Source organism: Aulonocara stuartgranti, assembly GCF_965226115.1.
Source record: "Aulonocara stuartgranti genome assembly, chromosome: 7".
NCBI lineage: Eukaryota > Metazoa > Chordata > Actinopteri > Cichliformes > Cichlidae > Aulonocara > Aulonocara stuartgranti.
In genome coordinates this window covers 65,684,520-65,702,783 of record NC_138945.1, presented here as the reverse complement: position 1 = coordinate 65,702,783, position 18,264 = coordinate 65,684,520, and the positions used below count along the sequence as shown (strand labels likewise).

The 18,264-nt window shown below is 45.3% G+C and overlaps 1 protein-coding gene across 1 annotated transcript; it reads right to left on the bottom strand.

The window, feature by feature from the left end:
* Window positions 1-1,334: 1,334 nt before the first annotated feature.
* tshz3a (teashirt zinc finger homeobox 3a) lies at window positions 1,335-17,594 on the bottom strand. The gene is made up of 2 exons (XM_082540665.1): window positions 17,180-17,594; window positions 1,335-5,533 (listed from the first exon to the last, which is right to left on the bottom strand). Exons 1-2 carry the CDS (start codon window positions 17,217-17,219, stop codon window positions 2,217-2,219), a joined length of 3,357 nt encoding a protein of 1,118 aa, XP_082396791.1. The 5' UTR covers window positions 17,220-17,594; the 3' UTR covers window positions 1,335-2,216.
* Between the last annotated feature and the right edge of the window lie 670 nt (window positions 17,595-18,264).

The window sequence follows — 18,264 nt, the reverse complement described above, 5'->3', positions numbered from 1 at the left end:
ATTTTATATCTGCGAGGACTCGGTAAGCTCTGGAAACTCACAAGATATTCAATAAGGGTGCTCAGCCTTTTTCATTTGCATTATCAATGGCTACCGGCCCGAATCCCATCTTTCAATTATCATCCTTTGTTAAGGGCTTTATTCTGCTTGTCAGATGTGAGTCATCGCTGGGTTCTCCCACAACGTTTCACCAATGTATCCTAAACGTCGGAGGGCTGGGAGCAAGTCTGAGGCGGTAATGAGTTTGTGTGAGAAGACGGGGTCAGGACACAGTGTGTGTGTGTTAATTAATCTGTTCCCGGGTGGGAGGAACTGAAGCGAGATGATGAGATTTAAGAGAGTAAATGGGTGTGCTGCACTCGAGCTGTCCTCTGCTGAGTGAACGAGCAGGGTTAGAGGCTGGGCAAATGGCCGTCGTCATAGTAACCATATAACTTCCCCAGCCCTGAGTCACTTAGTCAGTCAGTCATGACAAGCAAAGGTGGGAACATCAAACACAAAGAACATGATGTCCCCAGGCGTCATCGAGTAAGGCTAAGGTAGCTGGTCAAAAATTGAAAGAGTAAATATGACCGTTCGAGTGTGTGCGCGTGCGTGTGTGCGTGCGCCTCCATCACGCCTGCTGAAAAATATAAAAAAAACCCAAAAAAACCACTCTCATTATATGGCACTGAGCCTGAATTGTGACTACTCTGATAGCATCAACACCTGCCAGTAATATTGTTAGATCCAAAAGCCTGCTTTGAGGGAATAGCACCTGTCTGTGCATTCTGCACCACTGTCAACTTGTCTCAGTGTGCGTATATAGGATCTGCTTTATTTTTTTCAAGGGACAGTCTTGGAGTCCAGGTGTGTGCCAGATCTGCTGTCTATGCCCAGGGCTCCTGATGGCATCCAAGCCCCCGTGGTAATCAGCCCACTCTGCCTGCTGTTGCAGCTCGCCTGCCTCCTCCTCCTCCTCCAGTGGCTCGTTTCAGAAACATCTGGTGGTTTACATGCAGCACACACCACCTGCCAGACGCCTTGCAGGCAGTGGCACCGCTTGCACCTCTACAGTCCGCTCCACAACAACGCAACAACATAGAAATCACCGCGAACGCTTGACAAATTGTAGTTGTGGAGACAACTGCACTGGAAAATGTTGAGTTTTAAAGTTCTGTTTAGTGTATCTGCAGATGTAGCCTGGTGAGCAGCTGATTTGTAAAGGCTTACTCAAAGTGGGACAAAAGAGGGGAGGGCTGAGGTTCTCTTTTTTCGGCAACATTCGGCCAATACTGTGATGTTTGTCTTCATTAAATCCACCCTGATTAACAAATATAAAAGAACACAATGTATTTTTGCAGCAATTAATTTGATTTAATCATAGAAGCACAAGGCATTAACATATCTGTATTGTTTTTTTTTTATTTTATCAAATAACATTTATAAAACTATTGTGCAAAACAGTGTCCTTTTTAATCTTCTTCAAAGGCTCTGCACCAGTGGATAGTCATAGTCCTCTTAAATTAGGAAATATAACAAGTATGCATAATTTAAACAGCAAATCATAAGCTTACACACTATATGTACATTTTTACACAGACCTGGATTTTAGTGCCCCTTAATCAGTGATAAAGAACAAGGCAGCTTTTACAATCAGCAAAAAACAAGACCACACAGAGAAAACTATAAAACAAGCAATGAACTTCTGCTGTTTGGCAGATTCTTTAAAGGAGCTTTCCCAGGCATTTGGCTGTTTTAATGTGTTGATGACCAGTTTGGAAGGGCATTTTAAAATCTAGACAGGATAGGACTGTACAAATGTAACAGTAAAACATGCAGTCTACCAGCAAATCGAAAGCAAACTCACAAAAATACAAAATAAATACAATAAAATTAGTACATTTCAAGTCAATAGTTGACTCTCGAGTCAAAAGATTCACCGAAATAATCGTGAAACAATCCGTCTCACAAACGTGAACACAGACTGAGGGAGCTGAATAGCTTTGACCTACAGTATATTTTAAAGTGAAATAAATGTCTTTTGAAATACAGAGAAATCAGAAATGTGTATAGGCTGAATAGATGTAAACACCTTGTGCTGAAATTTTTAACAGTAGTTCATGGCAACTTTGTGCATTACCACACTTTTCGAATATTTTGTTTTTCATTTTATCTTTTTTTAACAGTCTGTCATTCTACATATGTTTTACAGTATTTCTACTGCTCAGAGGGATTTAACATTTCTCCGTCTCACACACGTATAGCAGATGGTCCTCTGGAGACTTCCCATGGCTCTTGCTGAGGTGAAGCTTGATGGCATGCTTAGTGGCAAACTTACGGACACAGAGCTGGCAGCGATAAACTCCCCCATTACTACTGCAGTCATCTTGCGACTGTGGAGGAAGAAAGGACTCCAGGGGCACTACTTTCTCAGTGAGAGTCTGAGAGTCCCTGACAGTCTGTTTGGGAGACAGTTTGGCCAGGTCCCTGATTCTGAACCCCAAGTGGGCTTCCAGGTGGCATACGTAAGCTGCTGGGGTTCGAATCTGCGAGGCACAGTCACTGCAGAAGAATATAGGTTGACCGGAATCTAGGTTCTTCAGGAACTTCGTTCTGCCCGTTCTCCGTAGCTGGTACTTCACGTTGGCCAGCCAGTGGCTGATGGTGGTCATGGAGAGACCCGTGAAACGAGATATGTGCATTCTTTCTTGTGGGCTGAGGTCATTAATGATATATTTCCCCTCTGACGTCTGCCTCAAGCTCGAGGCAAACTGGGCCTGCAGAAGAAGGAGGTGCTGTGGGTTCCAGTTGGAGTGACGACCCTTTCGTTTGTGGCCATGCAGGGACACGTCATCATCGTCGTGGGTAGAGCCCACAACTTCAGTTTTATCCGTCACACGTGGGCGTGACGCCGACTTTGTGACATGGTGGGACTGTGTAAGGTTTCTCAGCATGTCTGAGATATCCGACAATGCATTTTCGTGTAGAGGGCTGCTGGATGTGTATGGAGAGACCACTGTTAGCTTTGCAGGAGTAACAAGAGAGATGGGAGAGACTGAGGAGGCCGTGGATGAGGGCGTTAGAGGAGCTGAGTTTACAGAGTCCCCTCGATCGCTTTTCCCTTTTGTAAGGTCCATGGGTTGGTCATCATTTGGCTGGCAAAAGCTATTGTTATTAGCTACACTTTGCTTTTTGGTCTGTGATGGAGGAGCAGCCACAGCGGCCTTCTCAGCCATGCTCTGGCTGAGCCTAGAGAGGAGACTCAAGGGATCTTGGTTTGGCAAAGAGGGCTTGGCTGCTTTCCCCAAGTGAATGTTCATTACTGACTGAAGAGCACTTAGAGGGTTGACAAAGGGCTGCTCTGGAGGAGTGTGACCAGTGATAATGGCGGTGCTGCATCTCAGTGCAGAGGCAAGCGGGGATTTCACTGCTGCTTCTCTCTTGGGTTCGGTTGCTGGAGATGTTCTGTCACCATGGCTTCCCCTGTCGCTATTGGTTGGGGTAACTTCCCTCCATTCCCGAGGCGAGTCTGCCTCCCCTCCCTTGTGGGATTCTCCAGCCTCACTGCTGCAGGGGGAGAATTGGTTCTCCCTCTTTGGAGATAACTGCTTAACTCTTTGTTCTACTTTTGCTACTTTCTCAGTCACTTTTTTCACTAAGTCTTCCATTGCCTGAAAGTTGTTGCTGGGAAAAAGTGATGACTGACTAAGTGGTGGGGAAATGAGGGGCTGGTTCTTGGCAAGGCAGGACGGCACTCCATCGCCTCCATTGAACAAGAACTTCATTTGTGAATTCTTTTCCATGTTTCCTTGCTTAAGGGCACTGGGGAACTGGTAGGCAGCATGGATGCTAGGATAGCCTCCCCAGCTTGGATTGCCACTCTGTGCCTTATTGATGGCTGATGTCACAGTGTTTTCCAGTGATTTCAGAATATCCAATCCCCCTTTAGGGCTTTCCTTCAGGTCCTCTTCGGTAAGGTAGTTATATTTCGAAATGTCGTATTTTTCCTCCCTCTCAGTATCTTCCTCCTTACTAACAGTAACTGCAACTTGCTTTTCATTTCCTATTGCCTCCTGCTTAGTGCATTCCTCCTCAACCTCCTCTTTCTTGATCTCTTTGAGGGGAGGGGAGGTGGCCGGGGGAGTTGTGGTAAGTTGAGTTTGAAGAGGCGGAGGAGAGAAGGTAGAGGGTGCAAGAGGTACAGACTGGACCCTCTGTTCTGTAGGTGTGGTAACTCTCCCGGGATTGGGGGAGGTAGCCTCGGGAAGTATTTTGATTCTCTTTCCCACAGAGCTGGTCACCCTCAGGAAGTGTCCTGTCACCATCATGTGGGTCCTCAGCTCTTGGAGTGTATTATGGGAACTCCCACACTCCATGCACTTGAGGATCTGAAATTTGTTGGATTCAAATTGCCAAGCATAGCTAGCACCATTCTGGTGTCCATAGCGGTTATTTTGGGGAGTGTATGGGCTGGAGGAAGGTTTCTGTGAGGATTCACTAAGTTCTCCTTGTAGGTGTTTAGCTTTAGGGGTTCCTTCTCTAGAGCGCGGTGTAGCACTGAGGTCTAACCCCACAAGTCCCCGCTTCTTTGAAGACATGATTTTGGCTGCCACAGGGGCCATGGGCTCCTTCAAAGGCACTTTCTGGTAGTGTTTGGTCTTGATCATGTGGACACTGAGGTCCTGGAGGGATTCAAAGGAATGGCCACAATACATGCATTTCAAAACTTTCTGGGCATCCTCTTTTCCCTCCATCTCCAACAGGGACCGCTTACGTGGTTTAGACCAGCGCTTTGCGCCACTGCCTGCCTTGTCCTGGTTGTCATCACGGTAGTGGCCTGTATCATTCATGTGAACTGTCAGCTCCACCAGAGTGTCATAAGCAGCGCTACAGCCCTTACAACGGAATTTACTGGCCCCAGTAAAGATTGAGCCAAACAGCTTTGGGTTTTGCCTGTGGAGTTGGACTGTACTAAAGAGACTGGGCTCTGACTGAGCGGGGTGACGGCTCTGTGGAGGATGCTGCTGTAGTGTCTTTGCCACTGCAGTTTGGTGCCAGTCATAGCTACCACTGCTACAGCTACTACTGCTACTGGTGCTGTTACTGCGAGCTGGCTTCTCTGCAGAAGTCGAAGACTGCGCCGGTAGAGGTGTGGAATTAAAATTTAGTGGTGACCACAAGGGGCTGGTGAGAAAGCTGGAGTAGATAGCCTTCATTTGTTCTAACGTGTCCATGCCTATGGGAGGCGTCTTGCTGTCAGCATTTATAGATGCTGTGACAACGCTCCCCTCAACTTTTCTGGAGGGGCTCTCGAAGTCTGAAAGACGGTCACTAGTCTCACTCACATGTGACTCACTGTCCATCTCTTGTCCTGAGAGCTCTGTGGTCTCAGCTGATTCCTGGTCACATGGCTGCTCCTTGGCAGTCTCTACACTTTGCTCCACAAACTCATCTTTCATGGGAAGGTCGTCCTGAGGGGTTGAGGGCAGGTCGTCCGCTTCTGCTTCCTCATCCTCCACATGGTGCTCTGTCAGCTCGTCGGGAGAATAAGCTGCAAGGAGAACCAAGACAAAGAGAGAAGGAAAGAGATGAGTTAAATTGCAGGGAGTGAACACGCTATGTTAGAATAACTGGAGAAAAAGTTTCCCTGCTATGTGTGCCCGAGGACTCCCAGGGATAAATGAGCCATCTGTGTGGGAGCCTTTAAAGCTGAGCTGAGAAATTACAGTCATCCCATTTCACCTCATCAACCGTTGAGGTGTTATTTTCCTCTAGGCGAGCCTGTATTTATATACTACCCCAGCCACACGGAACTTATGCCTCCCCTCTTTTCACTCCTTCTATTGGAGGAAAACAAAAAAGAAATATCTTGGCAAAAACATAATGCACCATTTTATTTATCTCAGGGCGCAACAGCTTGAAATGAAAACTAAATCTGAAATTAATGAAGCCCAATCTCACTGTGGCATTCTCCTCTGGGGTAATAAATGAGTTGGATCAACCTCCATCTGTCAGTTAATATGTCTGACGCCTCTTCATCTGCCTCTTCTCTGATTACACACACATACATACTGACACACACGCACACAGGCAAAGAGCATGTCTTCAAGAATTTCAAGAAAGGGATGTCAAAATTTTGTTGATGAAATGCAGATATGTTGAATAGACACCACACAGTTTCATCTGCACTGAAGTAAGTTCACTAGTTTTTTTTGATACGACAGATAATCAGTACTCCTTGTTCAAACTATACACCTAAAGACCCAAAGAGTGTTAAATATCACATATAAGACATTTTTAAACAGACAAAGAATTCTATAATTAAAATCAAAGGAAGCGGGGATAAAGAGAACGAGGCGAGACTGAGGACGGCTGACACGACGGCGATGCATAAGTGACCTGTCACTTTGCATGGTGGCGTCTACAGCTCACACAGAGACCGATGAGTCTATGTGCGTTGGTGTGTGTGCACTGCATCCCCCATCCCTCCACACACACAACCACTATGTCTGTCGTGATGATGAGCCTACCCACCTAGCACCGACTGGCCCAGCACACGCCCCCTTTTCCGCAGTGTCACCGAGCCCCTGCTCCCTCGCTTCCTGACCACCTCACTCACAAAACCACTCAACTTAAGGAAAAACAAATACTCTCAGAAAATAGTGGATGGCCTGTGGACAGGTCTGAGGCCATTTGGACAATGTTGTAAACCAAGACAAATACTACGGCAAGAACCTTTAGGTATAGGCTAAACGGTTTGAGCACTCACGCACAGTCGAGTCTATGTGTGTGGACACAAACAGATACACACACACACACACACACACACACACACACACACACACACACACACACACACACACGCTGTGACTAAATCCTTCATTCCCCCCCACCTCCCCATGCACTCACATCCAGTCTAAACAAAAATGTCATAGCTGAAATAACTCTCATTTCCAGTGCTAACAGCCAATCTCTAGGCAGCCATGCGGCTGGCGCTGGTCTGATTTGGGCCCTGGGGGCACAGTCAGCAGGCAGCCCAACTGAGAGGCCAGCCTAATGGAGACCTGGCAGGTGCGGCCCACTCTTCGTCCTCCCGGAGATTTGGTTTGTCACTGGGTATCCATTACCTGCCATTCTCCGCTGATAGGCCCCGACAGCCCTGATCAAAAGATGTCGTTGGGCCCCAGTCCGCTTGGCAGTCAGTGGCATGTCGTTTGTAAAAAGGGCCAAGCAGGGTGTAAATAAAATGACATGATCACTTCCCCGGCCCCTCATGTTCTGGACACAATTATGATAATGTGGACGTTGAAGGGGAGGGAGGGGTCTGGGAGGCTGGCGAAGTGGGTGAGGAGGTAAATTGCTCACCCTCAGGAAAACATGCAAGAGAGATATCTCTGTAAAACCAGTGCTGAAGTGATTTCCACATCCTTCTTTTCTTTTGCTTTTGGAAGGTCATGTCTGATTCTAATTTAAACGACTAAAACCAGCCAGAATGAGGTAGTTACCACATTTGTGTATCGACTAGCTACATCTCTTGACTGAATCGTCATGTCGCCTTTCTCAGCCTTCAACACAAAAGCATTCCGAGCATTTCTTCGCATTGTCTCGATATTTCAACAAACTGTTGCTTGAATAAATTCTACATCTACATCACGCCATTGCATTTGTAAGCCTTGCCAGGTCCCTGTCCATTTCTTAACCTGGTAGTAAATGTTTTACATTTTGTACTAACAGAGCTCCAGTCCTATGGTTTATTGTTCATTTGTCATTAAGCCTAGAAAGCACTGAAAGGGGGAGTGAAGTCCAAAAGGACCGGCTATAAAAACCTATAGAGTCAAACCATGCTCCCAGGCAATTTAAAATGCAAAACAAAAACCATTATGTCTGAGCACTATCTGTTAATTTAATCCCCAATGACTGATAATCCATCACACAGGGCGACAACCACATCCAATTATTCTCCCTGCCTTGACTGACAACAGAGGTGATTTATCAAGCTAATAAAAGGTGATGGGAGTATAGAGGCTCCCTTAGAATAAATTATGAATATTATGAATACAACAATACTCCTGGATGCAGTCTTAACTAATATCTGAGCATATGGTGTAAGACCAATGTATGATTTTTCCTAGTGTGTGCGTTGGTGTGAGAAGCAGAGAAAAAAAAAAAGGAGATTGCGTGTGTGTTCATGTAATGATAAACTGAGCTGAAGCCATGTGGGGGAAAGACAAGAATCATTAGGTTCTATGAATGATTCCTTTAGGGAGGGGAAATGGGGTGGAGGGGTTAAGAGGGGTAGGAGGTGCACATTCACACACTCAACATCTCAGTCACAGCTCACACAGAAATAGCAATAACGACTTCACACAAACACACAAACTGCAGAAAATCGAACTCTCGCAAGCCGAAACACACGTTTCACCTAATGTAAAAATACACGACCTCAAATACGCTCTCGCATAATTGCAAACACAACTACTCAGTCGGTTATGACACCCCCCACCCCCCCCTCAACAAACACAAACACACACTTGTACACGCATGTAGATGCAAGCGATGAGGAAAGACAGTGACATCTTGGCATGCAGGAGGCATTCCTGTGGAGTATCATTTTCATAAACATAAGGGCCGCAGACGAGGAGGGAGAGATCATCTGATAGAAATACTGCAGTGCTGCTCTGACGATCAGGAACAACAGAGAGGGCAGGGACAGGGGGGTGATTAAGCAGGAAGGTGCTGTGGCTGCCTCTAAAGCTGAGGCTTTAAGTGTCGCTTTCTGTCTGTCTCTTTCCTTCTGTCCTTTGGGTTTTTTCTCCTCAAGTGCAGTTGAAAACATTGTTTTTGATGCTACGCTTTAAACAGTTTTTGTATGCATAAGGAAAACACGGCGTATGTTCCTGAAAACCAAAAACTATGTAATTTTACATTTGCAAAAAGGAGAAACACTCAGTAGCCTGCATAATTACGTATTTATTAGCAAATGTAAATTTGCGGAACGCACAAATAGGTTTCCATCGAACTACAAATTCTTCTAGACCCCTTTCTTAAGTTACCCCCTTGATGACCAAAGGGAGTGTCTGTGGTCTGGTTTTCACAGCTGGGGAAACAGTCTGGGAGCCGGATCACACCCAACACAAGCAGGGTAAACAGGATGTGTCATTAAAATCTCTACCTGTGTCTGACCCTTATACTCAAATGACTGCCTCGTCAAGAACACAACCTTGCTAGAGGCATCGTAGGAAAGTCCTTTACACGGTCATCATGAGCACAATATTTTATTTGTCGGGTTTTTCCGCACTAAAACAGGACACCGCCTGTATAACAGATGGCTGTAAATTGCAGAACAAAAGCACCGCATCTTCATTTCTTTTCCTAAAATTATTGTGCAAAACTACTGCTATTAGTAACAATCTGTAAAATGTTTTTAGCTACGCCACAAACTAATGTATTGCAGAGTGTAAATCCAGCGTGTACATTATATAGAATTACTTAGACAGAAAAGAGAAGTAAGACATATAATCTTTACATTCTTGGGAAAATAAAATGGAAATTAATACTGCCGAAGGAGCATTGTCTGTGTGGGTTTTATGGTTAGATCACCTTCAGTGCACAAAGACACAACCGGGATCCAGGGAGGGAGCAGGAAGCACGAGTGGTCTCTAATAGTTTACTGTAAAAGAAAAGTTCTGCAGTGGTAATCAAAAGGCTACAACAAAAGGCTAAAAGTAGCTTCCAGCACAAGAAAGTGAAGCTCTGCAAGGAGAGGGTTAATCTGTATGAAAACATGGCGTGTGTGTCTCGACATGTGTACAATATTTTAGCTGGAACTTGACATCCTTAAACCAACACGAGCCCTCAGCGGTGGGCTCTTACCAACAGGAAAAACCTCCAGCACATTAAAGAACAGGAAGTAACCTTCAAAAAACCCCTACAAACCACTGCTTCTTACTCAAGTTTTGCAACGATCTAAACCTCTCTAATAGATTAGAATAATTTAGCCTAAAACAGCCCCATTCTGTCAAAATAGCAGCAGATGAGGAACATACCTAAAATGCCTTTCTCTTGTACACATTTGTCAAAGTAACACACTCAATCAAACTTAGTTCTCTTACTCTTTTCCCTTTGATCCTCACAAGCTGGCTGAAAGTCCCATGAGAAAAAAATGAAACAGGTGATGTGTGATTATTTTAAAAATTAACAAGCTCTGACATAAGTCGCTTTTTCAGATATGACCGCAGAAGACTGTCTTGTGCTGCTCTCTTTTTGTAGGTTTTTAATACATTGCTTTGCTGCCTCATTGTGCTTATACAAGCTATCGTGTTACAGACAATCGTGGATGTCTTTGTCATTTTTTATTTGTGTGTGTTCTCTACCCCCTGATGGCATTGTGAATACATTGTGTCCGCCGATTGTAGTGGAGGATGTGTGATATGGGAGATGGGAAAAACAGAGAGATCATTCTGGCCCCAGGCAAAGCTTAGGGCTGAACCTTGTCAATGCACATGGTAAGAGGAGGGAGAGAGAAAGTGAATAGAGTCAACCCTCAGCTGCTTGTTGTGTTATAACTGGACTTCAAAGCTGCCAGCTGCAAATACAGACCTACAAGACCCGAAACTTCATCTAGTTTATCTAGAATAAGACAAACCACAAGCACACAAAGTCCTCCTGTTTCTTACTATAACCTCCATCTAATATTGAACACTATAAGTTAACCGAAGCCATAAAGTCCTATTTCAGAGCAATAGGTGATAAAATTTTACAGAAGAAAAAAAAAATACACACAAACTACTTCCACAGGCACGGAAATAAAAGGCAGTAATAAGGACTGAGGCTCCAGAGGAAGGTGATGTTCCAGTCTGATGTGCACATCAAGCCTGTCTCGTCTGATGATACGTAGTCAGTCAAACTTCCTTCAACTATTCCACATCTTCCCTCATTCTTTCCATCATTTTTTATATACGCCTTACTTGAGCAGCTCTCAAGCAAAGTTTCGTGAAGCAGAACTGCTGCTCAGTCCTACATTCCTTGAACTGTTTAGGCCTCATATAACAATGTTGTTAAAAAGTCACTGGGCTGTGTGAATGGGGCAAAACAGAAAGACAGCAGCCTGAAAGCCGGACTAAAGCTAAACTAAGGATATGAAGCCAGCTTCAAATACTGGGACTATTTTAGTTTAGACTTTCTGACATTCTAGTTTGCGCAATCTGAAATACTTTCTAGTGGGGGCATGCATATGTGCACCTGAACCTGTAGCAAACATAAACACAATTATCTGTAAATGTAATTCCATGCACCAGGACTCGTGCCTATAAGTCATTCATGTCGTTGCATTGCAAGACAGCATGCAGTAAAACCGCATTAGTACAGTAGATCAAAGCCGTAACAGTTTGCAATGGCTAGCTTAGTTAATCATTTTGATGTTCATATTTATTTTCAGCTCCTAGTGTTTTCATAACTGGATTAAACTGGACTGGTCCAATCTGCCCTCATTTTCTGTGCTACGTGAAGTAAGTTGTCACTCTCAAAGTGATATCGTGGCGGTGCCACAGCAAGGGAGACAAGTATGTAGGGTTTTTTTTCTCATTACAAGTAGCTTGAGTAAAATATTTACACGACTGGACAGAAAAAAAACTGACTGACTGAGATCCAGTTATTTTAGTCAAAATGAAGACCCAAAGAGTGCGAGCCTAAACCAAAGGACAGCCTCTGGGGTTGCCTTTTTTTTTGTTTTTGATGTTAAAAGTCGAAACTTTGGGTCAGAGCACAAGGTGAAGGGTAAAAAATCAGGACTGGGGAGTGGGATGACCGAACCCCTCTCAAAACACACAGCTGCTGCCGTGATCGCCTAGCAACGAGGAGGTGATGGACGCAGCCCGAAGATGGATGGCCACCATAAATCACAGGAGTGTGTAGGAGGAGGAGGTAGGACACAGAGAGAAGGCAACATGAAGAGGACAAAAACAAAAATGTGTTTTCCAGTTTTCTGCCGTAGCAGCACCAGCAGAGCTGGCTCCACTTTTCACGATTGTTGGGGAATGATGTGGGTCTGGGGACTCTTCTGGGCAAAACTAAATGGAAATTTCTGGGTAATCATTACACTGGGTTATAAAGGATCCAATGGATTGCTGTATAAGGCATAATTGCAATAAACTCTATAGTGGCTTCTACCTGCCCTTTTACGTCTGGAGAGTTTTTTGCGATTCAACTAACTTTTTTAAAGATGATAAAAATGACAGACTATACCTTTCATAAAGCAACCCTTCAGGCAAGGCAATCTGGGTAGTGTAGTTGCGGGATAAACATCCCTGGGCTATCTGATTATGGCTTACTGCAGCGGCACTGGTGTCTAGTAACACTCAGAGAGAGCGCTCAGCCATCCATCACACAGTGAGTGTCTGTCTAAGGCTTTCCACCCTGCTTCTTCTCGTCCTGGCTCTCCAGTTACAGCCATACACGGCCGGCCTAAATAATATTCTTCATGATAAATGGCACTATAAGCCTGGTATCCATCATTAATCTGATTTTTAAAGAAGCATCCATCTTGGAGAGAGCCTGTTAGGGCCACGGGAGAGCAGAGCAGCTCGGGTTCATTTAAAGGCCAGGCTGCTGCATGAGTGATACCTGTCAGCCCTGTTCATCAGGGAGCAGCACACACACTCACGCAGCATTAAACACTGGCGCCATATGGCCACATCTGTGCACAGACACACACACCTCTACAATGCCTCCAAGCGTCCTCGTTGTGCATATATTATGAGTAAACAACGCTAACACACTTGTCGGACTTGTATACTCACAAAGCATATTTCTCCCCTTCATTCGACATCCAGAGATGTGTCATGGAAGAACATTCTGTCACTCATCAAAACACAACTCGGTGTAACTCAATCCTCTCTGTCATCTCGAAAAAATCTCCCCTCCCAAACGCTTCTCCTTAAGGGTTTCAGGAAATCTCACTCGCCCCTGGAAAAACTCTCCCAAACTCATACACAAACAACTGTTTTTTGTGTGAAACTCTGCTGACTTTACACCTCATACTACGTCTCTTTGTTTCTCTCAGTGCAATCTCTGTCTTGTTTTCCCCTCTTTCACTCTCTCTTTCTCTCTGCCCCCTATCCACCTCCCTTCTCTGTGTGTCTGGTAAAGCCCGTTTGATAAATGACACACGTCAGCGTGTCAGAAGCGAAGGGTGGGTCAGTGATAAATGACTCTGTTGAAAAGGAAATCGGCTCTCTGGCATGGCTTGGCTATTCTCCTCCTGGATTGGGTTTCAGGACCCCTGAAGACCGGAGCTGCTCAGTTTCCCTGAAAACAGCACACATCCCACCAGGCTCTAACACTCTCTAACGCTCTCTACCTCTGGGAGGGGTGGGAGGGTGGTGGGTTTGGAAGGATCCAGCCTGTCCCAATTGTCGCCACAGTGCAGCTGCATCTATCACAACAGCAGTGGGACTATTTTTACAAAGCCTCCGACTCGGTGCCCAGACAGCAGTCTCAGCTGAAAACCTCGGCTGAAAGCACACTGAAAGCTGAAAGGGAAGAGTGTATGGCTAACGGTTTTCTATTTGTGACACTACTACAGCACTTACACTCTTCTTTTGCTCTCAGAGCCCAGCCCAATGGGTTGACGTCTGCCAAGTGCGTGTTAAAAAGGAGAGAAGGCCCATTTCAGCGCCCTCGCTCTTCTTCTCGTCATCCCGCCCCCCCTACCCCTCCACCACCCACCCCCATCACCACCACCAGCTCCTCCTCCCCTTCCTCCCCCTTCTGCCCTCGTTCTCTTCTCTTACACTATCTCTTTCAGTCACTTGCTGGCAGGGTGGCACTGTTATCATTACACAGGCAGGATTTATGGAGTCAAGGCCTATGGCAAAAACAAAAAGGCGTCTGTCAATACCTGTGGGAAACATTCTGTCAGCCTTCCTCCTCCTCCTTTCCCTGGTGCTCACAGCCTCATTAGGTATGCACTTATCAGACACATAGATCACAGACGTGACTCAACCTCACCGGAATCCAGCCACAGGACTTTCATTAGCAACGGGCCCAGCAAGGCCAAAACACTTGCCTTGCTCACACCTGCAGACAACAGCAGCTGAGGAGACGTATTGTTGTTGTTGAACCTCGCTAGCGCTGTCACTGCGTTTGTCGGTTGGACAATTAAGTCCAAACTTGCGGTCCCCTGCTGCTTCCAAAAGGGCGTGCTTTTCACACATAAACAACAGGAAGGCAGACAGATATAAAAGCGTACTTAATTTCACTTGGTGCTTTTACAACCCATTCAGAACATATGGGTGTGCGTCTGCAATGTGTGCTGTAAACGCTTGTATCTTTACTGGTGTCAACACTCTGTGTTTGTTGTTTCTTAGCTGGCACACACGCAACTGATTTGCTAAGAAAGAGGTGGGAAGAGAAGAAAAAGTGGAGACTTCTTAGGCCTGAAGGGTTCAGAGAATTACAACCTGACCGCAGCAGGTGGTTTGTAATTATCATTCCCGTCCATAGTATCAGTAAGTCAAACCACGTACACATTCAAACCCAACAAATTCAAAGGTAGATGCCCACTTATTTAAGTGTATACTCACTCACCCGCTCGTAGACAAACATAAGTGATGGCTGCCAGTTTGGCAGCTGTACTCCTGACCCTGCAGAAAGAAGAAACTGTTGCTGTGGAGTCCTGTCCAAATCAGACCGACTTCCCCACCCTTCTCCATCTACATCACACCCTCTCTCAGACTAACTCTTACACAAACGAGCAAAGCACAGCGTTTTGAGAATGAAAAGGGCAGGATGGATTTCGCTGTGGTGGTGTGACAATGCACTGACACGAGCTGCAAACAGCTGCGTCTTCGCCCTCATGTTGTAAAGCCTATGTCGACTTCCTGTTAAGTCGACGGAGTATTTCAACTTTCTGAAGCCATTTCAACAGCTTCGGGACCCCGAGCTGGTGGCAAATTCACGAAGGGCTCTACATTTCCACAGCCGGGAAAGTCTCGCTCTCTCATGTTTGCTCGCCTGTTTATGTGGCCAGCTGCCCTTGGCTGTTAAGAGCACTCAGACCTGACCCAGGTACGCAGGCCCATTTGTCACCTGCAGCAGAAAATTGAGTTACAGCACAACCAAAGGCGAGCGGCTCTGTGTAATATCAAGTTGATTACATCAAAGTGGTGGCAAACCTCATTGGGCTGGGCACCCCGAGCTTGTCATCTCCAATCACAGGGCCTGTCAGGACTCCATCAGCCTCACGGCTAATTGGACCAACTCTAATGAAGCAGGCAAAACAAGTTTTCTACTGTGGAGAGAGAAACCCTCTCAGACAGGAAAGAAAGAGAGGGAGAAGCCGAGAGTGTGTTTGAGAGACAATGAGAGAGAGCAAAGCAGGGTGGTGTGTGCGTGTATATGTGTGTGTGAGGTGGAGTGGGGGGGTAGATTTTTCATGCAAGTCTCAAGGTTGCAGTGGGCTGACTCTCCCCCTAAGTCCCTAATCAAGGCCCATCATCTGTCATCCTTTTCTTTGCTCTCTCTATCACCATGCTCTGTGCTGCAATCAATTCATCATCACCCTTTGTGTGCCACTGAACAGTTGACAACTTTATAACTTGCAGCTGCACGGGTTGACTGACAGGGGTGGAAGGGGAGCATGAAAAAATGAAGAAATGAATAGATGAATGAATGAACAAAGAAGCCTGGTTTCAGGGAGAAAAAGTTGTTTTCTAAAAACACAAAACGATCTATATTACAGCCTTTTATTCCCTTTCGTCAACAGAGAAACAGCAGTGTAGCAGGGAAGAGAGAGGAGAGGAGAGGAGGAGATGAAAAAAGAAAAACATCCTTCTCACTGATCTGAAATCAGAAAGCTTTCAGTCATTCTTTATGTGCTCCCCGCGGCCACTCAGAGCCAGTGAGCATGTACATTAGGCTGGGGCATTTTGATGAAATAAAAGCCCAGGCCAGCTTATGGCTAAACAGAATGGGAGCACTCACTCAGCTTGTCTCTGATTGACCATTAAAGCCATTGATGAATGGGCCTGTCAGGGGAGAGACAATTAAATCAAACATGAAACAAAGCCGTTGTGACGGCCCGGTCTGACAGAGCAAACCCATTCCTCCCCTCCATTACATAGCACACGGCTCCTTTTACAACCCCTAACCCACTCCTCCCGCCTCCTTCACCCACTGTATGTGTGTAACTGTGTCTGCCTATGTGTGTTCAAAGTGAAGAAGTGAGCATGTGCACATGGAAGTGTGATGTTCTCTGCTGGAAGTATGTGTCTGCTTGTGTGTGTGTGATGTCTCACTGTGAAACCACTTTGTCCCCCCCTTCCTTCACTTTTTCGTGAGTCACTTGACCATCACGGTAATAGAAACTGTGTGTGTATGTGTGTGTGTGTGTGTGTGTGTGTGTGTGTGTGAGAGAGAGAGAGAGAGAGAGAGAGAGAGAGAGAGAGAGAGTGAGAGCCAGTGTAAAAAAGTACACAGGGCCTTTCAAAGTGGTTTAAACGTGACGTCAGGGGCCTGCAGCACATGGTGGGAAGTGATTTTCTGATGCAAATCGGGAAGGATCAGATCAAAGCCGCATGACAGCCAATCAATCAACCGTCAAATCAGACATGGCAACTGTCGATTATGGCTCCTTCCAGCCCACGAAACCCCATTGTGTGCTCTCAAATTGTTTATCTTATCCCAAGAAAAGAAATACCTCAGAGGTAGAGTTTTTTTTCGCTTGTGCAAATAAGTTAAGCGCTGTGATCAAATGCGCACAAAGCCCTTACGCTCTTATGGCACGCCTCGGGCACTCGTTAAGAAAACGCCGCTTATTTCCAGAGGTTTTACGCTTAAAGATCCAGTTTATATTACATCTCGATGCGGTAAACTATCATGGATTCAAGTTTGGAAAAATAGGAAGCGAAAGTTTACAGCAGCCGACTCATCCGACCGGGGCACACCAGCCACTCTAAGCGAGAGCGAAAACGCAGAATGTTGTATATAAACTATACATCAGCTTTATATTGGTAATAGTTTTTATTAGGTCTCACAAGAGTAGCCAAGAGTGACAAAGCGCATCGTTGGAGAGAGGGGAAAAAACCCCGAAGTGAAAACGGAAATGCGGTGACTGGAAAGTGAGCTTTACAAAACAAATGAACCGCAGCTTTGCCACCGTGAGCCTTATTTTACGCATATAGTATTTGGCTCCACATACCTGCTGCGCGCTTCGGCGCTTCTTGTTTCCTCCGTGGCATTGTGTTTTTTAATCTGTGGGGATTTCCGTGAGAAGTCTTCTTTTTATTTCATATAGCTGCCCCCTCGCCGTATCCGGGAAGATCCACCTCTACTCAAAAAAGATTCACGCCTTCGTGTAGTAGACTGCACAACATCGGGGAGTCCGATGAAAAGAAAAACTAAAAACCATCGTCACTGGAATAAGGGCATGCACTGAGAAGTCAGCGGGAAAATACATAAACAAGGTGAGGGAGCATATTTTTGTTTTGGTGTGATCGCGTTAAGAATGTCAGCGGTGATAGCCAGCGTCCACCTCGGCTGCCTGGTCTGGCAACAGGCAAAGTTGAGGGATAAGAGAGATGATCGCGTCACTCACAGCAGGAGAATGGGCAAACCCACCGCTCCGTTAACTCTTTACTTCTCAGAGAGGGGCGGACACCACACACGAGTGTCCTCCTACCTCTGGTTTTCAGGCAAGTCAGAGGTTATTACACGCAGGCGGCTGATTATTACAAGCCACAAAACCACAGCTATCATAATGATTCCAGTAATACCACTAGGCACGTCAGTCTAACGAATAATCATAGAATGTAACGTTTATCACACGTTGTGACTTTGCTTTATTTATTAAAAGAACACATTTCCCCCGTTGTTTACTTACGTAACTATAATTTTCTTGCCACATAGATGCAATGTGTCTGTTACATTGTAAATCATTAATCTATATGACATTTTAACTTTTGATCAAGTTCTTATGATTTTCTTTTTGATTCACCAGTATGTGTGTGTGTGTGTGTGTGTGTGTGTGTGTGTGTGTGTGTGTGTGTGTGTGTGTGTGTGTGTGTGTGTGTGTGTGTAAATAATCTCCCACAATTCAATCTTGTTCTTTTTCATACTTATGGATCACAGCTGGAGAAAACCAAAATTACTAGTATATAAAAGTTTTGATTCCATGGTTTATATTCAATGTAGTTAAACCTTTTTATTTTGCCACAGAATAAATAAAAAAAACTTACAGTGTATAAAATATGGGTGGGGACGAATTAATAACGCAGTACAATAAGT

Bases quoted from the DNA above. Each gene is read 5' to 3' on its own strand.
- tshz3a (XM_082540665.1), bottom strand. From the start codon at position 17,219: ATGCCACGGAGGAAACAAGAAGCGCCGAAGCGCGCAGCAG. The intron at 5,534-17,179 runs GTATGTGGAGCC...TTCTCCTTGCAG, and splicing joins AGCGCCGAAGCGCGCAGCAG to CTTATTCTCCCGACGAGCTG.